Here is a 19,880-nt window from a genome sequence, read left to right on the forward strand (position 1 = left end):
TGCTTGGAGCTGTCAGCCGGGACACGGCGGGGCTGTTAGCCCTCCCCTCCCACCCTCCTCTCTTTCCCTGCAGGGCTGATAGCGGAGAGGGGATAAAGGCTCCTCAGCGCTTTCCTCGCCGCGCAGCTCCCCCCCTCTCCTCCCGCCGCCGGTGCGGGGCGCCGTGGCGGCTCCGGGTCCCGGCCGCCCTCACTTCCCATCTGACTGGCGAGAGGACGGCGGCGGTGGCGGCCCCCGCCTCCCCGCGCTCCTCCTCGCCGCCGCCTGCGTGTGTGCCGCGGGCAGAGGGACTACAAAGGAGAGGGGGGAGTCGGGGGGCTACATGATCGGGGGTGGGGTGTGCGGTGTGTGCACGCCGGAGGGGGGCATATCTGGCGAGGAGGAAACACAAGGTCAAGAAGCGGTTCTCCTCCTCCATGGAAGAAGACGGGAGCGATGAGCCCTGAGGAGGACGACGAAGAGAAGGGGCGGATGGCTGAGGGCTGCCGGGCTTCCCCTCGGGAGTGACGGGGAGCCGAGGGCTGAAGGGGCCGGAGAGGGCAGCGCTGGGGTCGGGAGGGAGGAGAGGCAGACGAGAAGGGAGCGGGGGGTTTGAATCTCCCCGGCTGGATTATTTCCCCTGGGGGGAAGCTGCCCCTGCCCGGGGTGCGCGGGCGGCGCTGCCATCGCTGCCCGCTGCCGGCCGCGCCTCGGCCCCTGCCCCCCGCGGCGAAGATGGACCCGGGCGGCGCTGCGAGGCGAGCGGGAGCTGCCCCCGCGCCCCTGGGCGCCTGCAGACCTTTCCCCTCGTCCTCCTGCTGCTGCTGCTTCTCCTCGCTCCTGGATGTGAACAGCTGGCTGCTCTTCTACGGCTTCTTGTACCTGGCCCTCTATGCCCAGGTGTCCCAGTCCAAGTCCTGCGACAAAATCTCCTGCTTTTCCGGTCATTGTGTCAACTCCACCTGTGTCTGCGACCAGGGCTGGGTGGGAGACCAGTGCCAACATTGCCAGGGCAGGTTCAAGTAAGTCTCTGCTTATTACCATTCCCTTTTTCCCTCCCTACACCCTTTCCCTATCGTTTTCACTTGCTTTTTTTTTTTTTTTTTGCTTGTGTCTGCTATGATTTTGTTCATGTGTGGTGGAAGTATGTGACAGAAGTTAAGGATGAAATAGGCTCCTGCGCCTCATGGTCCCTCCCTCTAAGAACACAGGACGGAGTCCTCCGACGGAAAATTGTACCCGCTGATTTACTGCTGAAAATAGGCTCCTCCACTTGATGGGAGCTGAGAGACAAGGAGGAATCGGCCTAAAGCTGTGCCGCTGCTGTCCCTTCTGGAATTGTCATGGAAATGACATGTGTGCTTCAGGGGGCTGCCCAGGGAGCAAAAATTACTAGTGAAATTGAATGACTTTCCCTTCCGGAGAGTGAAAGTGCTTTGCTTATTTCAGCCTTCCTCCCTTTCTTTCAAGTGTTTTAGCTAAGTGGGGCATTAGTCAGGTACATTCAGGGTAACATGAGTATAACTTAGTGAAAGGTACATCACTCATGGCAAGGTTTGCAGGAGAGGAGAGAGTGATAAATGTAAAAAGGTAGCGTTTTTGCAAAGGAGTGAGTGGTCAGTGAAGCTAGAACTACCTTCTCATTCTTAAAAGTGGATGTGATACTGAGTCATTGATCAGTGAGAAGAAAGCACACCCTGACACTTGCTTTTCTACATGTAGTGGAAAAGAAGACTTAATTTATAGGGCTGTCGCTTTCCCCCCCCACCCTCTTTGGTATCTGTATAAAGACTGGCTGTGAAGAGTACCATTTGCTGTTATTTTGCTATATAACCTTGGACAGGACATCTCATTTCATTACCTTGTAAAACACCCCTTACAAGCTGGAAAGTGTTCTAACATCCAGGTAATAACAATACACCTGTGAGGCTATGTCTTAGAGAATTCAAATTCTGCCTTTGGAAAAGTACTCTTAATAGGTTAAAAGTATCAATAATTGTCTATTCTAAATTGTGTTTAAGTTCAGTTTTCTTTTTGGAGCACTGAAATTTAGCTATATAATTTACATCTCTTTTAAAGATTTAATCCAAGGTCACTTATTCCTATATAAACAAAAAGTAAATCTAGTAACTCCTTAGCTTGGGAAGTTAAGGAGTAGCTGGAGTCAGACATGGTGGCTGAAGTAATATACATGCTGCAGAGAAAGAAACAATTCACTAATAATATATGGTGGATATATGGTCAGTGAGATTATAACTGAGTTATAAAGGTAATATAAGACAAATATAATACTTCTTTTCTGCATATGAACTTGGTAATAAGATTTTTAAAGTTGGTCATTTGTTGCCTGTGTATATTGAAGATTTGGGGTTTGTCCTGCCCTGTGCTGTGGAACAATGGGCTAATTGTGTAGGGATTGAGAGTGAGGAGAGGAGGCCCAGGTGAATCTTCTTTGTGTGTGAGGATCTGCAGGATACAGGCTTGCAGAGCTATTATTTCCTTGCTTTAAAGAGATTACTTGTATCCTTTGTCTTGATGCCACTCATGACAGACCTGAGCTGAAGGGCTGAAGCAAATTTATCATCTCTTAAATTTCAAAGCTTCTGAATTAGTATATTCTCTGAAGGGTTACTGGAGCCTTTATCCAGTCCTTACAGGTATTTCCTTGATTATTTGTTAAAACATTTGTTTCTTTACATTGATTGTATTTGTCAAGTGAGGAGGCACAGTGGTTACATTTTCACTTCTGGTAGAAAGTTAATAATCCATCCCCACCTAGAGGAAGTTCTGCCTGAATGTTGAAAGGGCACCTCTTCTGAGCTAAGCTAACACTGTGGTTAATCAATGTGCTGTTAGGAGTTTTGGTGAAATCAGAATAGATTTCTCATTAAGTCCTCTATATTCTCTCATGCTTAGCTTGAGAAATGACAGTGATGCTTGCATTGTGATTTCTATCACGGAAGTAAGCGGTTTCTATTATGTTGGAGACCTATTTTTTTACTGAGGATGCTTTCATAGTTGTGTCTTTAATAGCTTGCCTTTAATATTTATTCTTAGAAGCAAAATATACTCTGCAGTGAAAATAAACATTGTAAGATTTAACGCTTTTCAAGTCCTGCGAGTTGGGGATGGCATGAAATATGTTAACATGTCTTAGAACGCAAGCAGCAACTCAGAGTGGTTGTATTTTGAATCTGGAAAATTCAGATGGGTATTGAATGGGTGATGAGTCAAATCTATGTATTTCCAACTGAAGAGTTGGAAAAAGAATGTTATTCTGCCTTATGGCTGGGTGATTGAAGACCTTTCTGACTTCTGTGGCAATTGAGGGTTTGATTTATTACCATGGGATATTTGCATGTTGTTTCTGTTGGTCTGTGAAGTGTATCTGCTTTACAGGCAGGTAGCCATGGCTGGACTTTGCATCAGTGGTGCTTTCATCTGACAAATTATGCTGGATGTATATCACTTTTGCAGCAGTTGCTTCTATCAGTAAGAATTCTTATGAATAATGTTTCAGAATGACATAAAGATTGAAAAGTTTGGTTATAATAAACTGCATTAACAATTTATGGGTTGTAGATACAATCTATACAAATGTTAATACAACCTAGTCTATTATTCTAAACATTTACATTGTTTCAAAGTTTCAGCAGTTTGAAGTGCCTGGGTGAGTCACTCTTATACAAGATTAAAATTGAACTTTTAATGACTTAAATTGGACATGTCCAAAACCCATTTTCTGTCACTAGATTATTTGAGGAAACAGATTTTTAAGGGTAAGCATAAAACACTTGAAAATAAAAGGGTCTTTATTTTTCTTCATATAAGTGAAGTATGGTTATTTTTGCTCTTCTGGAAATGAGTGACTTGCATTAGCCAGCGTCAGAAGCATTGTCATAAGAGAAATATTCTACCTAGGGGTAACTTGGGACCATTAATTCTTTGGTGAGAGATGTGTAGTGTTTTTGGCTTAGTTTTATTTCTTTTCTAGACTCAGAAATAACAACATAGCAGGGAGACATCAAAAATAATTGATCAATCTTAGTAAGCAGGTGTCAAAATTAATTGACAATACTATGATAAGCTTGCTTTTTCCCTGTAGAAGAACTACTGAATAAGTAGACTACTTTGCAAACGTTGCTCTGGACTGGATGAAAGAAGGTGGATGGGGGAAAAAATGGGCAAAAAGGTTCTCTAGCACTATCTTATTACTCTTATTAACTTTTCTATTTACTCGTATTGTTATATAAATGGAAGTGGTGTTGTTCTTACTGCATTGCATTCACATCCCTGTTAAGTCACTTTTCAGAATGATCTAGGCCTCATCTCTGCCTGGCAGTAAATTATTTTACTCTCTGTTCAGCATGGATATATGAATGCAGTTCTGACTTGTTTCCTTCTCTCTGAATTTCTTTTTTCCTTCCCTTATGCTCTGACAGAACTCAAACTTTTTTTTTTGGTACCCAAATATAAAAGGGAAATTTAGTTATAAAAAGAGAGGGGAAAGGAATGCTGTCTGCCTGCCTATGGGAGACAGGTGAAAGGTAAGAATGCCGAAGGGTGAGCAGGTTCTGTTTTTATAGAGGGAGCTTCAAACAACACAGTTCCCAAGATCTAAACAAAAGCACAACCATGGAAGTACAATGTCCAGTTTTATTCTGATAGATTGATTTATTAAAGAAATGAAGATTTTAATGCTACATCTGCCACTCTTTCTTCCCCTGGCCTAGACCTTTGAATTTGTTGGTCAGTTACAGTTTTCATGATGAGTTTGGGCAGAACAGAGAGGGGAAGGCTGACCAAATCACTTGTGTTATGAGACTCCAGGGAATTCAGGGAGGCAAACATTACGAACGGTCCAACTGCAGGAAAAGCTGCAGTCACAGCTTCTGTGTATTTAGATGTCAAAGTCGATCAATTTTGAGATGCAGCACTGCAGGAAAACAGGTTTCATTAGTTTTGCTGCTCACAGAATGAGCTCTGAGAAGAAAAAAAAGTTTCCTTCAGCTTGGAGCAAAAAGTTACCCCTTTCTCTAGCCCTGGTTTGTACACTGGTGTGTAGAAGAGCATTAGAGAAAAAGTTGTGCATGAAACTGCTCTTCCTCTTAAGTTTTTGAGTACCTGAGTGACTGGAAATATCCTGTCTTCTAAAATGCTGTCTTTAAAAAAAAAAAAATCATGTCTTCAGATGGTTATCGTTGTTTATTTGGTAACTTGTCCCAGTTTGCATATGTAACAAAGCAGACTGTACAGGATAGGTGAGCATTTTTGAGTACCTATGCTTCAGTTAATCTGCTTTGCCTGGTTCTAGGTATCTAGTTATGAAGAGAGTAAGAACAAATTGATCTGTTTGATTATATAACCTTGTCTCCAGATGTTCTTATTACACTTCTAAATTACCTCCTGCATGTAGTCCTTAGTTTCTAGAGCTCCTATAAAAGAGTTTGTGTTCTTCAAGGTCAAAACAATTTCCAAGTACAAGAACCTTCACAACTGAAATGTTAAAGGGGTATCAAATTTTATTATTTCAGGCAAAATCCTTATTTCTATCTAAAAATCCGAATTCTGCTGTCTGCAGAATGACTCACGGAAGGAAAGTGTCCTTAAATTGCAGATTGTAAATGAACAATAATGTTGTATAAGAAATGATCTTTAGAAAACAGTTTTTGCTGCAGCCAGTTGAAGTTCATGCTGCTGTAAAAAGGCGTGACTTTATCCTTCATGCTTCTCTTTGATTACATCTTTCTGCTTCTTATGTAAGCATTAATATTCCTGCTGAGAGTTGAAAAGTGTCAACAGGAACATATCTCTCCACCTCCCAGCCAACTTTTTTTTTTTTTAAGCCAGCTCATTTTCCTCATGTTCCTTCACTTGCTAAGTCTCTTGCTGACCCAAAGCAGGTAGAAGAAATGAGCACGTGTACATGGGAAAGGAAAATTGTCCCTTTTAGAAGTGGTACAGACTTAGTTTGCCTTAACTTTAATGTGAAACAACATCACCATTAAACTGGTGCAACTTCTGTTACACAGGCTGAAATCCTGAGTCAGGCTATCAGTTGCAAAACTGCCTTTGTCATCAGCATGGCCTGTATCTGATTCAGGACACAGGCATAATTATTCTTACTGATATCAGTGGAAATGTGTGTGAGATTTTACACCTGCAAATTGCCTTTTTATAAGTCAACATGTGATTGTTAATGTAATTAAACTAGTGGAAATATCAGTGAGTATGATTTTATTTTTATAAAATGTGATTTTTTTTTTATTTAAATGGATTTTAGTGGTGATGCTATTAAAAATATTTCTTCCAGTGTAAGTTATTCTCTCTGTCTCGATTAAAATTTTAAAATACAATGATAGTTTGTATGATAAAGAGATTTTTAATTTGTAAGGGGACACATTTTTTAAATTTCAAATCTTGTTTTGAAATGTAGAAACCCAAGCCATATGACCATACTAAACTCCTCCTACAAGGTAAACAATCTGCACTGAAAAGTGTTTTTTGAAAGGAAAACAGTCTTTTTGAAAACTTAAAAATATTTTTATGAGAGTATATTTTTTGTTGTTGTTTAATACTTCCTATATAGAATCATTTAGGTTGGAAAAGACCCTTAAGATCAGAATCCAACTGCTAACCTAACACTACCAAGTTCACCACTAAACCATTTGGATGTTTTTTTAATGGGTTTTTATAGACAAGACCAGAAATGAACTCTCCAATTACCTGTTCTTACAGCTTGCCTTATGCAGGCTGTAGGGTAACTCTGAATTAATCCCTGTTTTGAACACATGCTTTAAAAAGGCATCCGTACATGTCTGAAAATACTTCTCCTGAATGAAAGCCCATTATAGACTTTCAAAATTCTTCCGTTGATTAGTTATCCTCACCATTTTCTAGTCCAGCAAAAAGAAATGCTTAATCACCATAATCCAGAAAATTTACCCTACTTCTTTTATTGTCTCTTTGAACTGCCTTGTTTTCCCATGTTTTGAGAAAAACCTGCCTTCACTGCAGAGCCTTCAGTATGTCAGGTCTATGTTTCCTGTCTAGGTGAAAACATGGTTACCTTTTCCTCATTGAGCATGGAAGAGGAGTGTTCCTTGAGTAGTCTCAACATAAACCAAGTTTTTACATCCTTGATTGCTCTCTTGGGTTTTAGCCTTCCCTATTTTATCAGCATTCTTGAGCTATGAATGCCAGAGCTAGATGCTTGTCTTCTGGTGATGGTTGTACTGGTGAAATGTGGAAGCAGAGTAACCTCTCCCTTGCTGCTTGGTGTCCTGCTGTGTGCAGCTGCAGAGAATGCTTCGAAGCTTAGCACTGTGCTGTCAGCTCAGTCTATTATTTTCTGTCTCACAAGTCTTCTCAGAGTTGCTGCATCCTCAGTACCAAGTGATTGATACGTGGCTCTGCTTTTCTCAAACTAGTCTGTCAACTGAACACAATCTCCCCTGTTCGGAGTGATATTTAATTGTGGGGCTACAAACGTGTATGTGCTTGGCATGGAGCTATGCTCTTTTTAAAACACCTCTCTTCCCTGCCCCCAAGCAGTAGATAGTTAATGATGTAGAGAGTCTCTTCCTGTGTGAAAGTCTGAGACCATCTATAGGATTGAATCCAAATGCAAGTTAGGCACAGGGTCCTGGAGTCCGGAGTCTAGTTTGTTTGCAGACTGAGTGGTTTGTTACTTAAGCAAATAAGCATGGGATCAGATGGCTGATGACCCTGTCGGGCCTTCAAACAGCACCAAAGGCTGGTTGCCATTGCTACGGGTGTGTAAAAAGCTCAGTTGTATGGAATGTATGCTTAGGTCTATCCATAAATGATACATAAATGCCTGTACTGGTTATAGCATTTAATATTTATTATGTTTTAAATGTAATTTGGCAAATAAATAGTCTCACACTGTGTATTTCTTACTTCCTTTAACCAAAAAGAAGGCGTGATGATCATATTTTGGAAGGCATTACCATAGTTCATGTCATCTTTTTAAAATGAATATGAGTAGTTTTTGAGAGATCAGTCTATCACACTGCACTACAAATTGATTTAATTGTATCAAAATGTAGGCAGAAAAGGTAGGAGGTAATATGAAATGCTACAGCAATATCCTTAGGATATTCTCACACGTACTAACTGAAGTGCTGGTGAAAAAAAACGTACTTTAAAACAGTACTACATGGACGATAAAAAAATGCATTGGGAAACTCATGCAATATTGAAGAGTAATTATCTGTCTGTCCATGGAATATATCATTAGCTGTCTAGTCTTGGAAAACATGCTACAAAGTTGATGTAAGGAGGAAAAAATGATGATGATACCTGAAAACATGGGCACTCCAGTGAACTGCAGCTGTTAACACTAATAAAGGACCAATAGTAGACTATAAGCGAAGTGTATGTTTTCATGTGAGGTGAGTGAGCAGTGGGAATTTTCAAGCTAGTATTATAGGCTGCTCTATATATTCTTAAAGGCCTAATGAGCAGATGTAAGAGTTGCACTGATTTCAGAGCTCCATGTGGAGGAAGATGCTATTGAGAAATTATGGAACTGAGCTCAACACTGTTACTTAGTGTTCATTCGCAAGGTATAGGAACTGTGTTCAGCTTTGAAGTCTCCTGCAGATGGAAAAACCTAAAGCTTTTAGACCTCTGAAAAGTAATTTAGCCACCAGGTCTATAGAATATTCTAGGGTAAATATCTTAAACTCTCTGTTAATGCAACAGCATTTTGCAAAAAATGAAATCGCTATAAAAGCTCTTCCAAAATTTAGAGCTTATGTCACTCATCTGGAAGAAATGGATTCCAGGATTTGTCTGAATCAGTATTTTATATTTCTTAGTTAAGGATGGAAATGTGCTACTACCATCGTATGATGGTAAAATATCTACTTTGTTCATGTTAGTGATGTTTAGAAACAAGCTAGCTGTAGAATATTTCCAAGTTTAAAGCAGTACGTGCCTGAGAACCATGATTTGGGTAGGGAATTTGAAACCAGGATATTCTAGGATTACCTGGCAATGGAACAAATACTGAAGTACTTAAAGGTTGGATGTAGACACATGAAATGACACTTAGCATCTACATTTTTCCTATAGATTTCTTCCATAATTTATGTGCTTCAGTGTCTCATCTGTAAAAAGGAAATAACACTTTCTTAAGGTTAAAGACTTGAGGTGATGCATGACTGTAAGGATGAGGGACAGCTAATAAGCTAGGTACAACTTTAGAGAATGCATTTCCTCCTAGAATGTGATATGCCGTAGTACTGAACAGATATTTTGAAGAGTTACTGCTCTACTTGTATGATACAATGTTCTATATTAGTTATTACATTGCTATATCAGTACCAAAGCACCATACATTCCTAATTAGTAGGATGATTGCGTTATGTTATTACAGAACTGTGAGTCTGGATTCACTGTCTTTAAATGCAGTTTTTTTAGTGTAGACATGCATTTTTACTTTATGCATAGACCTATGTTTTGTCACATGTGTTTGAGTTTTCAGCTTGTTCTCTGTTACCTCGAAGGCTAATAACTTGCCTTCAGTGAAAAAGTGGATCATGTTGTAACTATTGGGATGCGGGAGATGGGACTGAAGAACAATCAGAAATAGCACAAAAGGACCAGATTTTAACTATGTACGTTAACAGTTGTGGCAGTAAAATGTGAGCAACAATGACTTTGGTCAAAAGCCTGTCAGGAGAGCTGGGGTTAGGCTGGGGTTAGTAATGTCTTTAAATACTCTGGTGAGCTTTGCAGAAACTTTCTATTCAAGGTGTAAGTAAACCATGAGGCACTGTGGAACAAGAAGACAAATGGACTTCCTTGTATGCCACCCCCAGTGCAAGGACAGAAATAAATTAACCAGAATAAATATCTTGCTAGTCATGCTGAAGTTTAAAATACTTTCCTTTTTGTAATTGATAGTATAGGTGAACAAAATATGGCAAGCTTAATTTTCTTGATAATGCATCTCAGCTTTCAAAACTCAATAAAACTTTGATATCCTCTGACTTGTATGAAGGAATACTTGATATTTCCAGCTTTAGTACTAAAACTGAAGTGCTGATTAATCCAACTGTAGGATAATTTGCACCTTTAATTGTTCTTTTTTGAATCTATGGGGTAAGAGTGTTTTGTTGCAGATGAAAATATCTCACACGGTTGTAATTTAATAGCAATTTGAGATTTGTTTGTGGTGTGAGGTGGATCAAAGGTTAAATTTTAAGCAGCACTTAATGCTTGATCAATTTAAAGATTAACAGTGTGATTCAGGAAAATATATTATGATTAAGATAATGACTTGATTACAGATTTGAGAATGACAAGATTCACAGTAACTTACTACAAGATATTCTAAATCAAAATATATATGCATGTATGTTTGCGATTACTCAAAACATACACACACAGACAGCACAGAAATATTTGAATATCCAGTGAAGTATCTAGACATCCACGCTCATGAAGGCAAATGGGTGTAGTTAAGCACATAGATAGGTAAAGAGGTGGATGGAAGAGGCTAGCCTATAGTTAAAATTTCCCTCTTCTTGAGTTTGGAGCAAATACTCACAATGCATCGGTATCTCTCAATGGGTGGTAATTGAGAGTTGAGAAGAAGTCAGACTTCACCCTGGCCTTCCGTTGGCTTTGTGGGCAAACTGTCTTTAAACTTTGAGAGGTGTCCCAGCTCAGGGGAGATGCTGGTCACAGCCTGCTGTGATCCAAGAGAGCTCAAAGGGTCTTGCTTAGGGTTGCTATTTATAGGGTCTGAGATAATTGACTTTTGTCAGGTACTTTTCCATTTCAGCCCAACTCTGATGGAATATTCTGGTACTTTCTACCGGTTGCACAGGCCCAGAACTCTTGAAGTTCTGGTATAACCCCCTTTGGGCCACAACCTAAGTATGGATATACTAAGCTGTTAGGAGGTATTGATTGTTGTTATTGTTCTTTAAATGGTAAGAGAGCGGGGCAGAAACCAGGTGGGCTGAGGGGCACCTTAATGCTCTGGTCTACTGCCTTTCCCAAGCCATTTGAGTTGGCATGTGGTCTGTTCCCAAGCAACAGGGGAGGTAGGAGTCAGGAGTGTTAAGGGAGTGCCTTTGTGCTCTGGTTCCCTACCTTTCCCTATTCATCCTGGGTTGGCATGTGACCCAAGGAGGGGGAAAATTGCACTAAGCAGCGACCAACCTAAGAGAGCGGGGGTTGCACCACCACGTGTGTGTGTCCAAGTATGTATTTCTCACAAAGAAAATCCAAAACAGTAAACCAAAACAAACACGTAATAGCTCACATTTGTGTTTGTGTGTGCCAGCCCAGTTAATGAATGTACTTTGGAGGATACTTAATCAAATGTATATGTGGTATATGCAAGATGTACGAAAGCAGTTATGGGGAAGAGGAAAATGATCTATGTATTTCATTGGAAATCTGTTTCATAGAGCTGCTGTAATTAAGCTGTGTGCTTCTGTAGTTCTCTCATATCAGATCTGTTTTGTTTGCTTCCTAAGTCAACTGAGGTTTTTTTAAAGGGTAACTTAAAACATTGAACAGGAATTGGAAGGTATTCTTGAAAAATGACAAATACTGGACAAACAGATGCTTTTTAAAACATACAAATTTGCACTTGTGTGCACAGCTGTAATACGTTAAAACAACTGTTAGAAAATATTTTTGCGGATGTTTTCTAAAACCTAATGCTGATATAAGTATTAAATCCAGAACATTTGTATTTAAAAATGTTTTTTTTTTCCTGGGTTTTTTTTTATAGTGTAGCACTTTGTAGGAATAATCTGTGAACATCTATTTTAAAATGAAAATGACACAATTTTTCTAGAGGTTTTAATTTCCAAATTGCTTACACTTATTTTAGTTTTCACAGGGAAAAATGCCCTACCTATATTCAAGGAAGCATTTACCTCTACACATCTGTATCATACTCTGTATCTGGGTATCTTATTTAAGCACTAGGTAGCTAGTCATCACAAGGATCTTGAGAAATAGACACTTATTTTTTGAGCTGTTTTACATGTAGGAAACCTGAAGTTCTCTGGTTGTCTAAAGTAACATAACAAATAAGTGACTGAATTGAAATGGAAGCCTGGGAGTTCATACAATTTTCTGTAATTCTGTCCCAGTCCTCATTTTAGGAAGACTGAATTGTTTTCAAATTGTATGTTCTTCTTCTGCAAATATACAATACAGATTGAAGTGCTTTGTTACCTCAGAGACCTTTACTGTGTAACATAATCAGATCTAGGAGAGGAGATGAAGCTGCTTATTCAGCTATGGCTGCATAGCCGAGGAGTTTTATGATGATATTTTAGACTGACCCAAACACATGTCATTCAGTGAGTATATCGGGGGCCTCTGTTAATGAAGGTATAAATGCCATTATAGGTTAGAGGCTGATGAGTACTTAGAATTGATCTTGAAAGGTGTCCTCTGTTCAAATGAGCCAGGACATCAAAGCTGGACTGGGTTTGTAGCTGGTCTATCTTCTTGGTTTTAAAGAGGGCAGGGAAGATACAGGGAACAAGCAAACCACAGCTTAATATGTTGGGTTCACAAAAGCTGTTCATTAACAGGAACATTGCTGGATTACTTTCAGTTTTAGATGCGTCCTTGAAGTGCACTTACTGCTTTTGGGGTTTGTATGCATTCAGAAATCTGTTCTCTGACACTAAAATCTGAGGTGACAGGCAGCTGAATGTAAGCAGAGTATTCTTTAAAGTTAGACTTAGGTTTTCTAATTTAGATTGACTGCATTTATAAGTAGCAATTGGACTGGAAAGCAGAGCCGGTGTATGCTAGATTCTCTTGGAGTGATGGTGGCTTGCAGTGCTGCACTGAAATGGTATTTGAGAACATCTTCCTCTGAATTTTTCCTTTGCATTGTGTTGATAGTTTTGAGGTCATGCTCAATAAAGATCTTACAAAGCCTTACCTACTATTATTAAAAAACCCCCTGTGGTTAAAGTTCTTGCCTACTAAGGACATTCCTAAGGACATGCCTTTTAAAGAGTCTTGCAAAGTTCTTTGACACATAACCTGCTGCTCTTCACAGTCACTATTTTTTTTTATCATCCTGATAAATTTGACTTTTCATTTCTACCTGCTAATGAAAACCAAAACAGATGAAGGATATGTTTAATCTTACTCCTTATTTTTAAATACAGTAATTAAGATGTATTCTGGTTTTCTGTGATGATTGAGGAGAGCTCTGTGTAATGTGTGATATTCTAGTTTATGTTGCAACTTTCTAATCTACAAGTCTCCTTGTCTTCATGTAAGTTGCTTAGTATGGAGGGAAATTACCGTGCTTCAAGGCTTGGAGAATGACAAAACTAACATATGCTAATTTTCATGACTATGAGCATAGCAGCACAAGATCTTTAGTAGAAGAACTAGTCTTTGTTCTCATAGTTATACCATTGCAGGCTTAGACTTCAATGTGTCATATAACTTATTCTGGGGCTACTTGAAGGCATACTTTTTTTGACTAAAACAACACTTTGATGAAGGAAATTCTCTAGTATCCTGTGTTTAAAAATCTACAAATTTTTAAGCAGCAGCAAGTTCTGGGTTTTCCCACCCTGTTGAGAACTTTCTTATTGTGTTTTTGAGTCTTTCTCTTTCAAGTTCTCAATTTCTTTTTTCTGTTTTTTTTTTTTTGTTTATTTGTTTTTAATGGTTCAGAAGTATTTGGGAGGCTTTCTGAGATGATGTCAACCTATAAGATAATGAGTTATGCAAGCTCATCTTCAGTATATCATGTATTTATGAAGTATATGTGTTCTGGTGGTATAGTTTAAATGATAGGATGCCTTTATTTTGTGGCTTCTGTTTTTTAAGGACAGCTCATTATCCTTGTTGAATTCTCTGTTCTTTGCTCATTACATTCCTCTTGGTAGGATATACTTGCCTTGTAGTTAAGAAGACATTCTAGTCTAAAAGATCATGTCATCACTTCCATAGAAAAGTGGAAAATGCTGTTAAAAACCTGGATGGAAATGTCTGGGAGCCTGCAAACCATGGCACTGAAGGGAATTGTGGAACTAAGGTTAGCAGGTTTGTGTGTAAGGATGTTGCTGTGCAGAAAAAGTTGGTCAATACATACTAGCATTAAATGTTTCTATCTGTGCATGTGCTCAACAGTGTAAGCTAGTAATATTGTTCAAGGCAATTCTCTACTAGATTTCAATGGTGACTTGGGTTACAGGCTGCATAAATCTGACCTGCTTGTTGTTGTGATCTTAAGGGTGGATTTTTTTCATAACAATATGAGAGTTTTGGAGGATATTGTCTGTGCTTAAGAATATCAGAAGGATTTCTAGGTCTTTCCTCCTAATGTTCAATTTTACTTAGTCCAGATTCACTTGTGCAGTTCTTTTGTGTTTTGTGTTTTTATGCTTTATGACTTATCCTAAGTTATTTGCTCAGGCAGGAAAGAGAAAATTGCATAGCTGTGTGGATACGTGTGATGTCTGCATATCAGAAATTCTACATGTTTGCTCATCTAATTAATCATGTTGAAGTTTTGGGAGGGGGCAATAGTCTTCAGAAGGTAATTCGAAGAAGCTGTGTGGATAATGAACTTGGTTCAGAGGTTCCATGTACTTGCAGAAGCATTTTCTTGAGGCAGGATTTGAAAGAAACTCTCTCTCCAAGGATGTCACTATGCAAAGTAAGGAGTGCTGTAGAAACAGGTGAAACTTGAGCATGTGCACAAAATAGGATTTTGGACTTATAATTGATTCAGGATGGGAAGCATAACCTTTCTCCAAAACCAAGAAAACTTTTGTGAAGGTATACACCATCAGAAAGTGTTCGTGGACTTAGCGATAATTGTAGGATAAAAATTTAATAGAAATATTAATTGATTAATTTCCTATCAATTAATATTTAATAATAATTAAGAAATGTTATTCAATTTATTCAGTTTCTATTAAAATAATATTTATGGTATAACAAGAAATAATGACTGTTCATAATTTTGCACTTGTAATTAGACTGCAGACCTGACTCTCAGTTGCTACAGGTTTAATATGTAATTAGTCTCTTTAAGATTTGTTATTTAATTGGAAGGTAAACATCAGGAAACTCATATAATGGAATGGAGAATCAAACTCTTAAACTTATGTATATATGACAGTAGTGCATCTTTCATGTATAGGTGGTGAAATGTTTGTTACCCTTCAATTTTTTAAATATATAATGTGTATGTATGTACATATGCATCACCTTGTTATGTTGTAGAATACTGAGTTACTTCCTCTATTGTGCTTGTCTTAATTTTTAAAATTACAGCAAAATGGTTTAAAAGGAAATTAAATGACAGGATAATAATAGGGAAGAATGACACTGGCAATCAGTGTGTATACTTTGTGCCATATACTTTTGACATTTGTGTGGCTGGATACAATCAGTCCTTTTTAGAGGGATTTTTAGATGATATAAATGAGTAAGTTGGTGAAATAATCTTTTCACCTGATGAACTGTTGGGGACTGTATTTATCTTCCTGGTACTTTTAGAATCAAGCTGTTAAGGTGGTGTCCCATGCTAAGAATGTCTTTATTAAGCAAACAGTTCTCATAGGTGTGATTTAATTACATTAGTGTTGCATTCAGAAGGGAAAATAATTATTAACTGTCAGCTTTTAGTTACGATTGTGGTTCCAAATATTTGTCTTGAGTTAGAGACGTCCAAGGGAACGTTCTCCTTCAGCATGGTTTATGCATGTGAAGAAAGGGAAATGCTATCTTCTGTTCAAGTAGAATTTCCTATACTCTCAAAATATTTTAAACTTATTCTTCTCAGAAACTTGTCTAGAAAACTAAGAAGAGTTGCTGTTAGTAAAGCTCCCAGAGATTTCATGTGTTTGGATGCAGAAGAGAAATTAGAATTTTACCATGGAACAGAATGGGCACTTGAAAAACAAAACAGTAACTGGACTACGGTGTGTGACCATTATTTTGGAGTAGCTGGCTTTTGAATTTATGTTAAAAAGAATAGAAGGAAAAACATTCAGGATGAATGTTGGTTTTTGATGTAGGGTTATATGCTGAAGGGAGGAGAAAAATAATCTTTGAATATGTGGGGTTTTTTGTACAACTAGCTTGAAATATGAATATTTGGTTCTGTTTCTGTTTAAGCCTGTTCCTCTTGCTTCATCGAACTAACACAGCATCTTATTTTATTAATTCTCCTGTTTGCAATAAAATAGCAGTGTCTGCATTACTCAGTAGTGGTATATGTAAGCGTCAGGAATGTCTGAAGTTATTGGTGTCATGGGAGACACTTATTTCTCAACTAATCTTTTCTGATGTTGGTACTAGACATAACTGGATCTTCTAGGAATCAAGCAACAGTCTTTTGTAGGTGCCCAGAAATGTTATCAAAGGCATTTAGTTGTCTGATTTAGTGATGCCAGGACCATACCTGAAGCAGAATTATGTTGATATATCTGGTGGACTGAATTTGCAGGATTGTATGAATAGAAAGGCCTTTTATATTGGATAACTTGACAAATGCATCTGACCAACAAGTATCAGCAGTTAAAGCATTAAACTGGAGAGTTTTTAATTATATGTAGAGGGCCATTTCTGACTGAAATATGTAGTAGTTGCACATCTTCCAAAGATTTCAAGTTTTTCTGCATTGCGGAAAAAAACACCAAAACAGGAGGAATAGAAGTGAAGTGTTTGAAGACCAATAGATATGATCAATTTTCCTTTTTCATTTATAAAACTATACTTTGGATAGTGCAGATCCTGCTATCTGTATTCTGGAACTACCATTTTTAGCAGATGGTGTCTCCACTCCCAGGGGTCTCATTCTGTTTTGAAGATTTCTGTTGAGAGGGTTGCTCTGTCCAGCTCAAAGACTGAGGAAGGTCTTTGCGAGAGTCCTGTGAGTAGTCTAACGCCACTTCAGTCAGCCTTTCAGAGTCACAGACTTTTCCTGTCTGTGCTTCAGAAGAAGCTATAGTTTCTTATTTTACTCTGGACAAAAAGTCTCAGGTAGGACCTTTCATATGCTAGTTGTATATCATTCCCATATACAACTGTATTCTTCTTTCAGCATCACATAGACCCGGTTGCAATGGCTAACACTAGTTGTGACTCTGCATTAATTGCCTGGTCTCAGTTATTGTTCTTAGAGGAATAACTTTTGGTCTATATAATGTTCAGGTAATTTAGACATAGAGCTTTATTTGCTTACCTAACATTCCTGTGGATAACTGCTAACTTTCTCAGAAAAACTGAGAAGCTTGCTTATTCTCAAGTAGTTTTTTCATATATCTTTTCCCATTTGTTTGGCTGGGTACATGAAAAAGTGTATCAAACTACTGTGAATTAAAGCTCAGTATTTGATGATAGCGTCTAGTTTTGTTTCTTCCTGAGATATCAAACCTTAGGGAAAAGCAATTTGAAAGCAAATAAATGCTCAACAATCAATAAATGTAAGATCATAATGGAATTTTGAGGGGAAAAAATGTAAAACACTCAATCAAAAAACTCCCTTGCAAAATGGTATTCAAATTGATTTTTTTTTTTGAAAGTCCTGAAGTGAGTACTTAGGGATTGTCCCTATTTAAAAACTGCCATGTGATAGTGAGTTTGAGAACTTATTTCTATGAAAAATGCTTTAGAGATTTTCTTACTGCCTTCACAATGAATTGTTTTCTTTTCCTATATCTTTTACTGCTGTATAAATCTACAAAGAAGTTTTGAATTTGTTTCATATTGCTGTGTTGCAATGAAACTCCTTATGTCATAGATTTAATTTCATAATCTAATGCAGGAGGAAACATAAATAGCATTAGAAATTAACAGATGAAAGGAGAGAAAGTTTTGTTACTAAGCTATACAAGCAATGCAGTACTTATGAAATGCAGAACCAAATAGTTATTTTCTTTTTCCTTTAAATAACTGTAAAAAACTAATTTACATGTAAAGGAAAAAAAATGTCTAAACGACAGAAAACTTTGTAGCACCCTTCATAGCATACCTAAAACTACCTGTGCATTGTCATTTCTTGACTCAACTACTGCAGTTTTGTTTTCTTTTGATCTGGTCCCTCTCCAACGTGTATAAGTGCTGAAATAAAATACTTCGTTTGTGACTTAGATTTCTACCAGCCACTCGTGAACCCTTATAAGGACTCCTGCTCACCTCGGTTCCCTATTAAATAGGAGGAGAAGCAACTATGCGGCCCCACTAGAGATCTGTTTTAATTTTGATTCCTCACAATTTTGGAGACTGACAGTAATCATTAGATAGTTTCTAGCCTCTAACTCCAGAGCTACAAGTCTTGTGTAGCTTTTTATGGAGTTCAGTGACACTGGGGCGTGCTCACTCTGGATACAAGTTTACAAGTATGAACTACCACCTCACTGATGATGGTCTTTTGACCAGCCAGTGCACAGTTATTTCACTAAAATGATGTGTTTAAGTAATGACTGAACTCTTATTGCAAGTTCAAGATAAAATTAGTGACTTCAGTTATTAATAGGAGAAAATAAGTAGGATTTGTAAAGTATGTTTTTCATTTATAATTCTCCAGTTATTATCAAAGCTGTTACTTTCTAAAAATTTCTTTTCTTCTGTAGATGAATGTTTGCAGTTGTATGAAACTGCTAAAAGATTATAACCCCACAATGGGGTATAAAGAGGTAACTCTGAGCCTTATGGAACAAGGAACAGGGCAGCAGGGAGTTTTGATTTGCCAAAAAATAAAAATGTGACCAACTTCGAGAACGAAAATTAAATATTGGAGTTGTCAAGTTTGAGTGAACATAAATGTTGAAGTTTGTTATTTCTGTTATGGTTCAGCCTTCCTGGGACACTGTTGGGCCTTGCATTACAAATTGCAAATAGCAATTATTGTTGTGTTTGTTGTGGGATAAATGAAAATTATTTGGTCCTCATGGTATTTTAATTTATAGTTGTGATTTATAGAATATTGTAATTTTCTGTTATTTAAATTTAAGCTTTTAAAATTGCTAGGTGCTTTTGCCTCAATTTGTGGATTTTTAATTTAAAATAAAGCTTCTTGGTGATACTTAGTTCCTGAAGTATCGTAGTACTTCTGGTATTTTTTTCTTTTTCCTTTTCAAGTGCTTTTTTTTCCTAATGACTTGCCTGCCTTCTCAATATTCTGGCAAATTGGGATTAATTAAGAAGGTAGGCAAATTGGGATTAATTAAAAAAGCTTCTCTGTAAAGCAGCAGGGATTTGTGTGAGTTTAAAGATGAAGTCTTGCATATAAAAGCAAAATATTTTGAAACCAGATCTCTATATATGTGTGAGCGTATGTACCTACTTGTATCTCTATGTATATACAAATAGACTTGAAAATAGAATTTTCTAGAGTCTACATGAAAGTCCAGATTCCATGCTGTTGGTTTTTGACTTGAAGCAGCTATGCAAGTACTGCAAACCTTCCCTTACCTGGGATTAGTGCTTCTAATCATTGTGCTGCTGAACGAGAGTGGGAAGGATAAGGAGGAAGAGCTTCATCTTCTCCTTATGTGCTTGTATTTTAAAATAAAATCACTGACACTGCAATTCTGTGAGCTGTGTTTCCAGATTGCCTATCAAGATATGTGAGGAGTTAGGTACCTGATTCATATGTCAGAGTAGACATGACATCCAGCTTCATCCAACTAATTACATCCTTTCATGAATGCCTGGAAGCATAGCTGTTAAAGAGCTCACAAGTTGCGATGTGGAAAAAAATAAGGTGGCTTGTTAAGAACAGCTGTCTTCAAGACTGGACAGCAAGGATAAGCATTTTGAGTTGCAATTTAGATTTGAATTCTGCTTTTATCCTACTTCAGCCTACAAGCTACTCTCTTCTTCGTTTCTCTCCAGATTTCTGTCTG

General features: G+C 38.0%; 1 protein-coding gene across 6 annotated transcripts in view; it reads left to right on the top strand.

The window, feature by feature from the left end:
- The first annotated feature begins 370 nt into the window (after window positions 1-370).
- The window catches only part of ATRNL1 (attractin like 1), a 574,237-nt gene continuing 554,727 nt past the window's right edge, over window positions 371-19,880 (top strand). For all 6 annotated transcript variants that reach the window (XM_074831353.1, XM_074831351.1, XM_074831356.1 and 3 more), the window contains exon 1: window positions 371-1,001. In XM_074831353.1, coding sequence (XP_074687454.1) covers window positions 715-1,001 — 287 coding nt within the window. In that variant the 5' untranslated portion in view covers window positions 371-714. The remainder of the gene's footprint in view (window positions 1,002-19,880) is intronic.

This window comes from Strix aluco, chromosome 7 (genome assembly GCF_031877795.1).
Source record: "Strix aluco isolate bStrAlu1 chromosome 7, bStrAlu1.hap1, whole genome shotgun sequence".
Lineage (NCBI taxonomy): Eukaryota > Metazoa > Chordata > Aves > Strigiformes > Strigidae > Strix > Strix aluco.